Source organism: Leptonotus elevatus, chromosome 3, assembly GCF_054856555.1.
Source record: "Leptonotus elevatus isolate MCC_2025b chromosome 3, RoL_Lele_1.0, whole genome shotgun sequence".
In the NCBI taxonomy this organism is placed as follows: domain Eukaryota; kingdom Metazoa; phylum Chordata; class Actinopteri; order Syngnathiformes; family Syngnathidae; genus Leptonotus; species Leptonotus elevatus.
Window position 1 is genome coordinate 29,005,886 of NC_141241.1, and position 14,193 is coordinate 29,020,078.

Below are 14,193 nucleotides of genomic sequence, written 5' to 3' on the forward strand. Positions count from 1 at the left end.
GATCTTTATTTGTGGTGGATGGTTGATCATCTCAAACTTTCACTTGGCCTTGAGTTCCTCCTTGAACACATTGAAGCATTGAATCTGTATTCAGAAATACAAGACACAATATTCAGGGATTCCACAGTGAAATATAGTTTTAAACCATAGTACATTTTCTAAATTGATTATAGTATTATGCAGGCCTATATTTAAAACACAGGTACGTGAAAATTTTAATAATCTACCTTTTTAGACAAGGACTAAGAGGGCACTCTGTAAAAATTCTGGACACAATGTGAAAACAATGAATATGAAAGGAGGAAATCTACATAGATTTAAGATTTTTTTTCTTTTCTTTCACCAGTACATGCTGCTCTTGGCCTATGAACCTCACGAAAATGATGGCATAGTCGTTGGCGTTATAAAACAACATTGTCTCATAACATTCCATTTAATTTTCATGGCGTAATGAATGTGCTGGTCGCAACTTTTCCACCACGGCGTTTTGGAGTGTGTGTGTTGTTTTTTGCTAGCTGTGGTCATGTAAACATAGCTGTTACAAAGTAAACAAACAAATTGTTGTTTAAAACATTGTCTTACCTTAAGTGAGCATCATCTTTCTGTTTTTTTCATTTCCTCTTTTTTGCTCTTGATGCCTTTTCAATGAAATGTCTAGATATCCAAGAATAAACTTCTGCCAAATTTGCGATAGAAGCATAAAGTGCCCCACCCCTCCCCATTTGCTGGTAGTTTGCTCCACCCATTCCCAAGTAGTTTGCTCCAATGGAGCAACCTACTAGTGAATGGGGGAAAGGGGGCACCAAAGGTAGATCGGCACCGCCGCACTTTTTTCGAATAAATAAGCCTACTATATATTTGTATTTATTAAAATGCTTTACAAGCTTTTATTTTAAATATTCCATCCATCCATCCATCTATCCATCATCTACCGCTTATCCGGGGTCAGGTCGCGGGTGCAGCAGCTTTAGTAGGGAAGCCCTGACTTCCCAGTCACTTCAACCAGCTCCTCCAACGGGATCCCAAGGCGTTCCCAGGCCAGCTGAGAGACATAGTCTCTCCAGCGTGTCCTAGGTCGTCCTCGGGGCCTCTCGCCAGAACACCTCTCCAGGGAAGTGTCCAGGAGGCATCCGAACCAGATGCCCGAGCCACCTCAACTGGTTCCTCTCAACGCAGAGGAGTAGTTGCTAGACACTGAGTCCCTTCCGGATGACCAAGCTTCTCACCCTATCTCTAAGGGAGAGCCCGGACACCCTGATGAGGAAACTCATTTTGGCTGCTTGTATCCAGGATCTTGTTCTTTCGAGCACGACCCACAACTCGCGACCATAGGTGAGAATAGGAACGAAGATCGACCGGTATAGAGCTTTGCCTTTGGACTCAGCTCCTTCTTCACCACAAGGCCTATCGATCTCCCGCTCCAATCTACCCTCACTCATGATCAAGACCCCAAGATACTTGAACTCCTCCACTTGGGACAGGATCTCCCGAAGCACCCCCGACAGGACTCCCCGAGGGACACGGTCAAATGCCTTCTCCAAGTCCACAAAGCACATGTAGACTGGTTGGGCGAACTCCCATGCACCCTCGAGGATCCTGCTGAGGGTGTAGAGCTGGTCCACTGTTCCACGGCTGGGACGAAAACCACACAGCTCCTCCTGAATCCGAGATTCAATTTCCCGACGGACCCTCCTCTCCAGCACCCCTGAATAGAGCTTACCAGGGAGGCTGAGGAGTGTGATCCCTCTATAGTTGGAACACACCCTCCAGTCCCCCTTCTTAAAAAGGGGGACCACCACCCCGGTCTGCCAATCCAGAGGCACTGTCCCCAATATCCACGCGATGTTGTAGAGGCGTGTCAACCACGACAGCCCCACAACATCCAGAGCTTTTAAGAACTCTGGGCGGATCTCATCCATCCCTGGGGCCTTGCCACCGAGGAGCTTTCCAACCACCTCAGTGACTTCGACCCCAGAGATAGGGGAGCCTACCTCAGAGTCCCCAGACCCTGCTTCCTCATAGGAAGGCACGTCGGTGGAATTGAGGAGGTCTTGGAAGTATTCTCCCCGCCTCCCCCGGGACAAGGAAGAAGTTCTGCCGGAGGTGGGTGTTGAAACTCTTTCTGATGGGATTCTGCCAGACGTTCCCAGCAGACCCTCACAATACGTTTGGGTGTGCCACGTCGGACCAGCATCTTACCCTGCCTTCGGAGCTAACACACCACCAGGTGGTGATCAGTTGACAGCTCCGCCCCTCTCTTCACCCGAATGTCCAATACATGCGGCCGCAAATCTGATGACTTGACTATAAAGTCAATCATCGAACTGCAGCTTAGGGTGTCCTGGTGCCAAGTGCACATATGGACACCCTTGTGTTTGAACATGGTGTGTCTTATAGACAGTCCGTGGTGAGCACGGAAGTCCAATAACAAAACACCGCTCGAGTTATGGTCGGGGGGGGTATCTCCCAATCACGCCCGTCCAGGTCTCACACCCTCCAAGTACTCCAGAAAGGGTGGGTACTCTGAGCTGCTGTTCGGTGCATAAGCACAAACAACAGTCAGGAACCGTCCCCCCACCTGAAGTCGGAGGGAGACTACCCTCTCGTCCACTGGGGTAAACCCCAACAGACAGGCGCCTACCCAGGGGGGTAATAAGTATGCCTCACACACCAGCTCAGGCTCCTTCCCTGCCAGAGAGGTGACATTCCATGTCCCCAGAGCTAGCTTCAGTAGCCGGTCCCCGCCTTTGGCTGCCGCCCACCTCACTGCGCACCCGCGCCCTTTGGCCCCTCCCACAGGTGGTAAGCCCATGGGAAGTGAGACCCACGTTGCCTTTTCAGGCTGTGCCAGGCAGGGCCTCATGGGTATAGGCCCAGCCACCAGACGCACGCCTTCGAGCCCTGCCTCCAGGCCTGGCTCCAGAAGGGGGCCCCGGTGACCCACGTCCAGGCAAGGAAAACCGCGATCCAAAATTGACGTTCATCATAGGGGTCTTTTTGAGCCATGCTTTGTCTGGTCCCTCACCTAGGACCTGTTTGCCATGGGTGACCCTACCAGGGACATGAAGGGCCAGACCCCATTGCTCCTAGGCTCATTGGGACACGCAAATACCTCCACCACGATAAGGTGATGACTCACGGAGGAGTTGAAATATTACATACTGATATTATTATAATTACTATTATAATGATTTTATACGAGCTTGATTTTTTGGTGGTTGTCCAACCATCACTGGAAACAAATCCGACTTACTGCCGGCAATGCGGACCAAGTTCCCCGTACATGAGTCTTACAGCCCGTACTCGGTACCCCGTTCTCCCGAAGCACCCCCCACAGAACTCCCCGAGGGACCCGATCGAACGCCTTTTGTCACCCTTTGTCCACAAAACACATGTAGACTGGTTGGGCGAACTCCCACGGACCCTCGAGGACCTTGCAGAGGGCGAAGAGCTGGTGCACTGTTCCACGGCCAGGATGAAAATCACACTGCTCCTCCTAAATCCGAGATTCAACTTCCTGACGGACCCTCCTCTCCAGCACCTCTGAATAGACATTATCAGGGAGGCTGAGGAGTGTGATCCCTCGACGATATATTGTGGCAGTTTTAATATCACGATATTGCCAATATATTTACATCCCTAGTGATAAGCGTATGCCGAGCGCCGTGTCTGAGTGGGTAATACTCAATACTGACTAAAAAAGAAGTGGCTATACTCAATGCTGACTGAAAAAGAAGTGGGTATACTTCGTAAACCCTGGACTATGTAAACCCTGGACTACACCACTGTATATATATAATTTGCTTATTGGTTTACATAGTCCTTTATAGAAGCTAAATGGATTTAAAAAAAAACTTTGGATAACAACATTTATTTTGCAAATCTCAAATCAAAACTAAAAGTCAGCGCACTCTGGTGAAAAATAGTGCAAACAAAAAATATTGCTGATATTTTAAATAAAAACAGTACAAATTTCTTAGAGCAAGTATTCACTGGAAGATCACAAGAGCATGCACAAGTGGCCATTGTAAACAGCACAAGTCAAGGTTTTATATAACACAAAGAGACTGAAATACAGTGTTGTGCTCGTTACTAAAAAATAGTAACTAAGTACAGTTACTAGTTACTTCATTTTAAAAGTAACTCAATTACTCTGGTGATTACTTAAACAAAAAAGTAATGTGTTACTATTAAAAGTAACTCTTTAGGGTTGTTTTTTTTAAGAATATACACTGTTGATCAACAGTACAATTTTTGCATTCACATCACTATACTCATTATGGTCTCATGTCTATACAAACAAAAAAAATGGACTCAAAAATGCCTACCCTTGATCCTTTTACAGACCAATGCAGCTTTCTTTCTTTGAAGAGTAGTCGCGTCAAGCCAGTGAGCCATCATCCCGAGGGAGCTTTTGTTGTGGACAGACCATACGTCTGCAGTTGTCGCGATGTAGCCAAGTTCTTCAAATTTTGGAATGTTACTTATCCAAGTAGTTCGAAAAAGTTTTTCATCCCATTTGCTGGGTGCCGCTTGGGCACGGTATCATGCTAATGAGCTCCATGAATGCGGGTGACTCCACCATAGAGAGCGGCTGCATGCTTTCAACAACAAACCGTGCAATTGTTTTGTTGATCTGTTCCTGGCTAAAATGCCTGTTAAAATCTAGTCGCTGTTGTGTTGGTGGCGGGGCTTGATTCACTTCGAGCGTGTCCACTGCCGCGGGGTTAGCTTTTAGCCTGGTCAAGGCATGTAGCTTGTGAAGTTGTTTCAGCAGATTCGAATTGCTGTTTGTCGCAGTTGATAGGACCTTTGAATCAGAAAGACACAAGTGCATTTGACTAAAATGTTTTTTCCTTTATGCTTAACTAAAGTAAAGTAATGAGCATATTTCCACGTCGAAAAACGTGTCTTGCACTCACCATGACTCTCCATGACCGCCGAGTCCGATACCTGCCCACAATGTGTCTTCTTCGTTAGTACGGCAGCAGCAATCCATTGTAAACAGGAAGTAGTACAGTACACAGCAGGCATCCATTCATTATTTGATTCTGAACCGCTTATCCTCATGTCGCACAATAACATTATTAAATTAAATAACTTATGAAGTAACTGACTAACGCACCATATTGTAATGGTAACTGAGCTACTGTATTTAATAAAGTAATGCGTTAGAGTATGATTTATTGTGAAAAGTATCTAAGTTACAGTAACGCGTTACTACCCAACGCTGCTGAAATAGTTGCAAATAGTGATAGAAAATGAAGCTCCATTAAATAGAGTTTATGAATGGTTGTTCATCTATGCCCCATGATTAGCTGGTGACCAGTTCAGGGTGTACCCTGCCTGCCACCCATTGACGGCTGGGATAGGTTCTAGCATGCCAGCAACCTTCGCCGGATAAGCGGTTCGGGAAATTTATATAATAAATGTTGTATTATTGATCTATGTCACAGGTAGCATTACCGAATATCAGAAAAGGGCGAAACCAGTTGAGATCATTCCCACTGGACTTCCAAAGGGTGGAGGTTTTAGGCATCTATTTAGTTACTGATGTAAAGCTTTATGCCTAAAATACAACACCCCCCACTAACAATCAGTGGCTGGAGACAGTTCAGATAGTGTGTGCGTGTGTGCGTGCGCGTGGGTGTGCGTGCGTGTGTACGTGGGCATGGAGTCAAGTCACTGATATGACATTTTTGTGCTACAAGAAATCTACAAGGTTGTGTTCTTCTCAGGTTAAATGCAAACAAGTTAAAAAATATATATATCTTATCACTATCCTTTTTTGAAGTTCAGAGATTGTCAGTTTTTTTCTCATGTGTGATGTCCTCTGTTCAAGTAAGTGGTTTTGTCTTTGCTACATTGTGGGGCCCATTCACTATCCTTTATTGAAGGTCAGACATTGTCAGGTTTTTTTTCATGTGTGTGATGTCCTCTGAAGTGGTTTTGTCTTTGCTATATTGTGGGGCCCATACACGCATATTTTTTCAGGTTGAACTACCATTGTGGGGACCGACTTGAAATTGTGGGGACCCACAAGTTCAGACCTCTTTTTGAGGGTCAAGACTTGGTTTTAGGGTTGGGGTTGAGGTTACGATAATGTTTTTATTTAATTGTAGGCTACATAAGTATTTTTTGTGACACATATTATTTATACAGTATATGATCATGGTGTGATGATGTGTATTGCTGCTGGTAACGCTGTGAATTTCTCCACTGTGGGATAAATAAAGGTGTATCTTATCTTATAAGAAATGGGGGTAGGCAATCATTTTTTTATGGTTGGGGTTAGGGGAAGGGGTTAGGAAATGCATAATGTCATTGAGATGTCCCCACGATGTTACAAAGACGTGTGTGTGTGTGTGTGTGTGTGTGTGTGTGTGTGTGTGTGTATTATTGGAACTGAGCCATGTTGTTACAGTTATTGTATTTCCTGTTATAGGAATACTTTAGGTCTCTAAGTCATCAGGGAAGCTTTTGAAGACTTACTGTATAATTGGTACCATTGGTGCTAATATTTATCAAATATCTCACAAGTCAATTATAACGTAAGTTGTATTTGATACGCTGAACAAAAAAGTGGTGATGAAATCACAACCTTCCTTGGAAAAGTAATAAATATCCCAGCATGCTGACATCCACATTTCCCGTGTACCCTTTTGGTGAATCAAAACAATTTGCAAACACTGGCTGTGATTTCTTTAGCATTAGTTGCATTACTGTGAAACGAAACAGATAACAGGCTGTAAGAAAAAATAATGCTGCAGTGAGGAATTATGTACAAAAATAGCCCCCATGTCAGCCATTTCCTTGGAAGGGTCGGCTTTTTCACCAGCTTAATTTGTAAAAAACAAAAACAATTTTAACTCCAAAGTTTGGTCCAAACTTTGTCAAAAAGAAAATCAAAAGCACTAGGAATACAAGAAAATCATAACAATATTATTAACGACAAGACAATGTTATAGAATGTGTCAAATTCATTAAAGGAAACAAATTGAATAAAGGAAACAATTCAATATATCAACTTGTTCTTGCTATTTTAAAGAAAACACTGATTCTTCAACACACAGCTGAAATAGTTAAGCTTTGCTATTAACATTTTTGAAAGGCTAAGACCTAAAGGTTTGTGGCGCCCAACCCAGGCCCTTAAGCCCCCTTATGGGTCCTTAAACGCCTGAGGACATTGACATCTTGATTCATGCACCACATGATAAAAATGAACTATACAAGAACAGGCAAATATCTAGGTGAATACTTTTGAATGTCTCTTAATGTCTTATAAGGTCACATGAATGAACAATGACACAATGAATATATATTTAAAATGTAAATCCCATTTGTTTGAAATCTGCCCGAGGGTCACTTCCTCAATCAAAATTGTATTTATTACATTTAATATATAGCTGGGTTCAAATCTCATGAGTCACAATTTGGTAAATTTCATATATACAGTATATATATTTTTGGTCAGTCCCCACTCTGGGTGTTATTTTTACAAATTATTGACCAATCCAAACATTGAACCGTGACTTCTGTGAACCAGTCCAACCCTACTACATGATCATATAACCATATTATAAATCCATGAGTCACAAATGAAAAAAAACAACAGAACTTAACAAAATGTGAGCTGGAGATGCTTATAAACAAAGTCGAGGCCCTCAAACAAGGTTCAACCATTTCTGGTCCTCGAGGATTGGAGTCCTGCAGGTTAGATGTTTCCGCCTACCAAGAAGAAAAAAAGAAGAAGAAAAAACCCCCGATGTTTCCGCCTACCAACACACCTGATACTAATGTTCAGAATTGTTATCAGGCATGCTGATGAGCTGATTATATGAATCAGGTGTGCGAGTGGGCTGAAACATCTAAAACCTGCAGGACTCTGGCCCTCGAGGACCGGAATTGGGAACCCTGCCCTAAAAACTATTATTTTTGGCATGCTGTCCTTGGAAGTCAACAACAACCTCCATGACCACAACTTTTTGGGCTATATTGACCATCATGGATACTGGTTGAATGCCCATGTTGAAGGGAGGCTTAAACTTAAAGGATCTTTGAGCAGTTTGTTACTTTTTAACTCGCAACTGCCACCTCTGGTCTAAAGCGTAACTGCAGCATCTGTGTCAGGCTCGTTCATGGTGTGCGTGCGAGTACGTGCATGATCTTAAAGCGACAGCCACAGTTGACAAACAAAGACATGACTTCAAATGAGGTAAGAAAAACTCCGCCCCTCCTCAAAGAAACTGTGGAGTGTGACGGTCCACACACTCAACTATAAAGGGAAGATAAAAGCTAATAGGTGCAGTCAGACTAAAACAGTCAGGGCTCTTCATACTCATCTGGGAATTGGTGGAGCATGCATGATGTAGAAAAAGTTGTAATATTACCTTTTTAAACGGCACAATGCACCTTTAAGTTTAATAAAATTAAAACAAATATTTGTCTTGTGTTTCCCCTGTCTTGTTATGTCTGATTATGTCCACCTGTGTGCCTGCTCCCTTCCCAGTGTGTTTGACCAATCGGTGCCCTCTTCCTATTGTGTTCCTCAGGTGTGTCTCATTAGTGTTGGTGTATTTAGTCTGTTGTGTTTGTCCAGTCGGTGTGGGATCTTTGTCTATGTCAGGTGTCGAAGTATCGTGTTGTTGTCGAAGTATCGTGTTGTTGTCGAAGTATCGTGTTGTTGTCGAAGTATCGTGTTGTTGTCGAAGTATCGTGTTGTTGTCGAAGTATCGTGTTGTTGTCGAAGTCTCGTGTTGTTGTCGAAGTCTCGTGTGGGAGTCTGTGTTTCCCGTTGTGTCAAGCTCAGCCTCGTCACAGTTAAGTCGTCTCTGTTTTAGTCTAGTTGTCTACGTCTCGTCTCAGTCTAGTCGTCCTCTTCACAGTCTAGTCGTCCTCGTCACAGTTAAGTTCTCCACGTCCAGCCAAGCTTCCCAAATTCTGTCAAGCCAGTCCAGTCATGGCTACCAGTCTTCTCTCGCTCAGTCCCATCACGGCAACCATCAAAGTTAGATGTTAATGTTGCTATATTAACTCTTGCTAAAATGTTAATGAAAACTTCCTGGACAAATGAACCCTGGAACCAACAAGCTCCCATGCAGCCGCCTTTTTGTTGACGTCACACAAATCAATGCATGAAGTATCGTACAAAATGGGAAAGGTGGACATTGCTATTATTAGCTCTTCCATTTTTGCATGCCCTGCGTTCATTGGATCATTAATGAAACCGCCGCTGAATGGTTGTAGCTCCCAGCGAACAACAAAAGCTGAACAATTTTCAACTTTCTAATTTTGTGTCGCAACTTTCTCGTGCACGTCTGTGTGAACGAGCGCGAAATTTCACATGCACGAATGTCTCAGATCTGCCACCCATCTGATCTGCCATCTTGACCACATCCTTATCTTCTCCAGAAATCTTCACGGACATCGCCAGCATGTCCAGCTAGTACTGCAACGCCTGCTAGCAAACCTATATGTGAATGCAGAAAAATTTGAATTTCACTCCACCTTGCCGAAAATTTTGAATTTCACTCCACCTCCATTCAGTTCTTGGGCTTCATAGTGGAGAAGGGTCAACTCAGAGCCGATCCAGCCAAAATACAGGCTGTGGTCGATTGGCCAAAGAAGTACTTGTAGAGGTTCTTTTTTTAAAGGCGATTTATCCGGAACTACAGCATGGTTGCTGAACCTCTGACATGGCCTACATCAGGTAAGGAACGGTTTGTATGGACCCCAAGAGCTGAGGCTGCCTTCACTCGGCAAAATAGTTTATTTTTGAGCGTGCCAGTTCTGGTCCATCCTAACACTGATCTCCCTTTTATTGCAGAGGTCCATACTTCGGATAGAGTTGTGGGGGCAGTGTTGTCGCAGCGGTTCCCAGGCAACCAGCATCTACACTCCAGTGCTCTCTTTTCTCGTCGCCTGAGCCATGCTGAAAGTAACTACGACGTGGGTAACCGAGAATTGCTGGCTATTATGTTAGCACTGGAGGAGTAGAGGCACTGGTTTGAGGGGACAGCCACGCCATTCCAAATCTTTACGAACCATAAGAACTTGACCAACATCAAGGCAGCCCACAGACTTAATTCCCGCCAGGCATGGCATGTTCCTCACACGATTTGACTTCATCGTTACTTACATGTAATTCAAAACCTGATGCCCTGTCGCGAATGTTTGGGCCCTCGGAGGACAACATAAGGCCGGAACTCATAGTCCCAGTGAACTGAATGGTGGGGGCCCTTCAGTGGGAGGTGGAGAAGAAGTGACCATGAAGGACACTCAAGCGCCAGACGAATGCTCGGCTGACAAACTCTTTGTTCCGGTCCAGTTGCGCCAAGAATTGCTTCGATGGGGACATTCGTCAAAAGTGGCCTGCCACCTGGACTCAATTCCTCATTGCCCAATGATTCTGATGGTCGGGGCTGCGTAAGGACATTTGAGAAATTGTCTCCGCCTGGACCATTTGCACTCGTAACAAGTCATCTCACCAGCAACCAGCAGGCCTGCTCCGCCCACTCCCCATCCCTTCTCACCCATGGTCTCATGTGGCGTTGGACTTCAAGATTGGGCTCCCGCAGTCTCATGGCAAGACTGTCATTCTGAACGTGGTTGACCGCTTCTCCAAAATAGTCCACTTTGTAGCCCTGCCAAAGCTGCCCTCTGTTCATGAGACTGAAATGATACTGATGAAAGAGTTGTTTCGGCTCCATGGCATACCAGTGGACCTGGTTTCGGATCAGGGGCCAGAATTTGTCTTCCGTGTGTGGAGAGCTTTCTGCAAAGCTTTGGGAACCACCTCTAGTGTTTTGTCGGGGTACCACCCCCAAACTAATGGACAAATTGAGTGGTCCAACCACATCCTGGAGGCGGCTCTCCGATGCATATGCCAACAGCATCCCTCGACATGGGCTACACATCCGCATTTGGTGGAGTATGCCCTGGTGTGCGATACTGCAAATTTTGGTATCAATCCGATACCAAGTAAGTTTGGGGCCAGTATCGCGGACTGGCACTTGCAGTTGGCCGGGAAGTCCCGAAAGCTGGGGCCACGCTACATCGGCCCATTCATTATCGAGGCCATCATCAACCCAGTTGCCATGAAGCTAAAACTGACACCCACTCTCAAGATCTGGTCGACAGGAGGCATCGGGTTATTTGTCTCGCTGCCTTTACACGACTCTCTGATCTAGCTTCTCACTAAGTATTGTTCTTGATATTGCTACTGTAGCTATGTATCTTTTTGTATTTTTCTTGTCCGCAGCGGCTCTGCCCACTTGTGCGCTTTTTGTTAATGATATTTGACGGGTTAGTTGTTTTTGCTAGTTTGTGTTTGTTTGGTACTTTGAAATTACTTCTTGGATTATTCCTTGCACTTTTGGTTATTGACGTACTCAATTGTTTAGGTATTGTTATGATTGTTTGATATTTTGAAATTACTCCTTGGATATTTTCCTCGCGTCTTTTGTTCATTAAAGTTAGTATTTTTGTTCTTTGAATTTGGTCTGCCTTTTTGGGATCCTCACACTTACATACACGCTCTCACACATCACACTAGACCTCTAAAATTGGTAGCCATTTTTTACTTTTAAATTCAAAACTGTTCTTAAATTCTGTAATTAGCGGTAGCCTGCAGACTTGTGTTACTGGAACGAGCGAAAGTATGGAAAGTTTATTCAGATTAATTGAATGTATTTGGGAGGGTGGCTGGTTAGTAGTCGAAACTACTGAGTTTTTTTTTTTTTAAAGCAATTTTCCAACATTAATTTTCAAAGCCATGCTTTTCAGTGCCAATACATGATGTCAGTGTATCATTTATTTATTTTTTAAGTTGTGGGATATCCAAAACTTGGTAATTTTTCAGGCTCCTTATGGAGAATAAATATAATTTAATGCTGTCAATTAAAATCAAATATATAAATAATTTATTAAAATCTCCCTCTCTCTCTCTGACGACAGTAATTACACTAAATCAAGAGTGGTCTGTAGCAGTACAACACTAACAGTAGTGTTGTTGGTGTTAGATGTGTCTGGTTTCTCCTCCGGGAGGGGCGGGGGCAATTCTGCGGGGCGGTGATGCAGAGGAGGAGCAGCTGGACTTGGTTCAGTCTGTAGCAACTATGTCGCAACCTTTTCTTCTTTTCTTTGTTTCGTATGCGACACGAATTACTCTGATGGATAAAATCTGTCGAGTTAGATCGCAGTAAACGTGGACGAAAGGCGGGACCCGGAGCGGATCAGATGAGTTTAAACTGCGCGTCAACTGCATTACGAGGATTAGGCTATGGATCAGGATCGATAGGACGAACGTTCTTTTTGTTTTTTTGTTTTTTAACTTGAAAATAATTTGACCGTCTATTATTTTTTACTTCATGGAGCTAGTTGAGACAGCCTTCCCTCGCTAAATTGTAACGAAACTCTAGGTCGCATCTTGATCAGCGGGATGGCACTTATTTTGCCCCTGCTGGCTCTCTTGACCTGTGTGGACGCCAAAAGCGCGTTCCCGCTCCGAACCTCTTATAACCTATACGCCGGCGGGAATGCGCATGCTCAAGGTGCTCGAGTCGCCAGCAGACACAGGTAAAACGGCATATGCACTGATATGTGATGGTAATTCTGCTTTTCTATGTGTTCTCTAAGTTATTTCTATGTGTAGAATTAGTCAGATGCCTGAAAACACCTCTTTATCCTATCAATTACACTGAAATGTACTAACCATTGGTTGTAAATGATTGAATTTTCCATTCAAATTATATATTTTTTCCAATATAGAGAAGGAAGAGTTTGGCGTTCATTCACATTTGTGAGCATGCGTGATTGAATGGAAACATCAACAGGTGGACCATAACACAATAATTTATTTACCTCCCACATCACAGAAGGACTATTGGCACATTATACAAATCACCTATGCGTGGTAAATGCACTCGTTTGGCAGTGCTCATGTTTACATCCAGTCAATAATTTATTCCTTTGAAAACTAGATTAGTATAGCAATATTCCGGTTGTACAAGGCCAAGTAAACACCTACCCCCCATTGAAAAGAACATTCTGCACATGTTCTATTCGCAAGGAACCTCGGTCTTATGAGGACTACTTGTGTGTAGCGTGTGGCACTCCCATTTAACTGCCTGTGCTCAAAGATGTGAACCACACTTGTTTGAAATTTATCACGTTCTCAAAGTTGCCGCTTGCTACACCTGTGTGTTTTTATGTCCATCTGGGGGGGGTCTTGCATGCAATGTGTTTCTTTCTTAAACTGTGTGGCATCTTGGCCATTTGATGTCATGTTATGACAGTCTGCCTAAGCACCCTACAATGTAAAAACGTATGCCAGATCAGACATTACGGCTTTTGAATCATCTGTGGTAAACCCAGTTGAAGTGTATCACTTAGTGGAAACTTGCCTAATGATGTCACTAATATTTGTCAACCTTAGGCTTGTGAAGCCCCTTTAGACTCTTGTTTAAAGGCCTATACAAATAAACTTCACTTGGCAGTGCAGCCATACAAGCCCAAAAAGCTGCCCTGTTATCTGATCTCTTTAACTAAGCCAGGCTACTAGTACTAGGGAATGTGTTTGGATGTGATGTGTGATGTGGGGTGGCTTGGTGGAGTGGTTGTCAGATTCAATTGTTACCGTAATAGCCAATGGCTCTGACATAACTTTTTTTGTGCATGTTGTTGAAATAATAGTAAGGTTTTAAAATGAATGAATTATTAGTTCACCAATAAATGGCGCTTAATTCTACACACTGCCATTAAAAACAAGTAAAACCTTGTCTTTACACCTTAATCAGCACAGTCTTCTTGTTTTAAATTGTGCATTTGTGCTAAACATGTTTATATACAACATACTGAATATACAAAAGTTGTAAAACACATATCTCAATAAATTAACCAATGTCTAGGCCATTTCCTGTTTCCATGAAAGTTGTAATATTTTAGCTCACCTACACATCAAAAGGTTGGTTGGATTAGTCTAGTGATGATGAATACCAAGACTCAGACTGTCCCACATAATGTTCTCATCTTAAACATATCACGCATCTAAAACGAAGTGAGTCAGGCACTCTCATTCAACATTAGGTACCTGTCACCCCACTCCCCCCCCCCCCTTCTCATCAGGGTAGAAGGCCTTATAGATTCTAAAGGGGAACCATACTATTATTCGTCCATCTTCATTTCCTGTAAATT

The 14,193-nt window shown here is 43.6% G+C and overlaps 1 protein-coding gene across 1 annotated transcript in view; it reads left to right on the plus strand.

Annotated features, from left to right (window-relative positions):
* The first annotated feature begins 12,083 nt into the window (after positions 1 to 12,083).
* The window catches only part of emilin1b (elastin microfibril interfacer 1b), a 53,289-nt gene continuing 51,179 nt past the window's right edge, over positions 12,084 to 14,193 (plus strand). Inside the window, exon 1 of the mRNA XM_086071491.1 lies at positions 12,084 to 12,576. Within this exon, the coding sequence (XP_085927617.1) occupies positions 12,440 to 12,576 (137 nt within the window). The 5' untranslated portion in view covers positions 12,084 to 12,439. The remainder of the gene's footprint in view (positions 12,577 to 14,193) is intronic.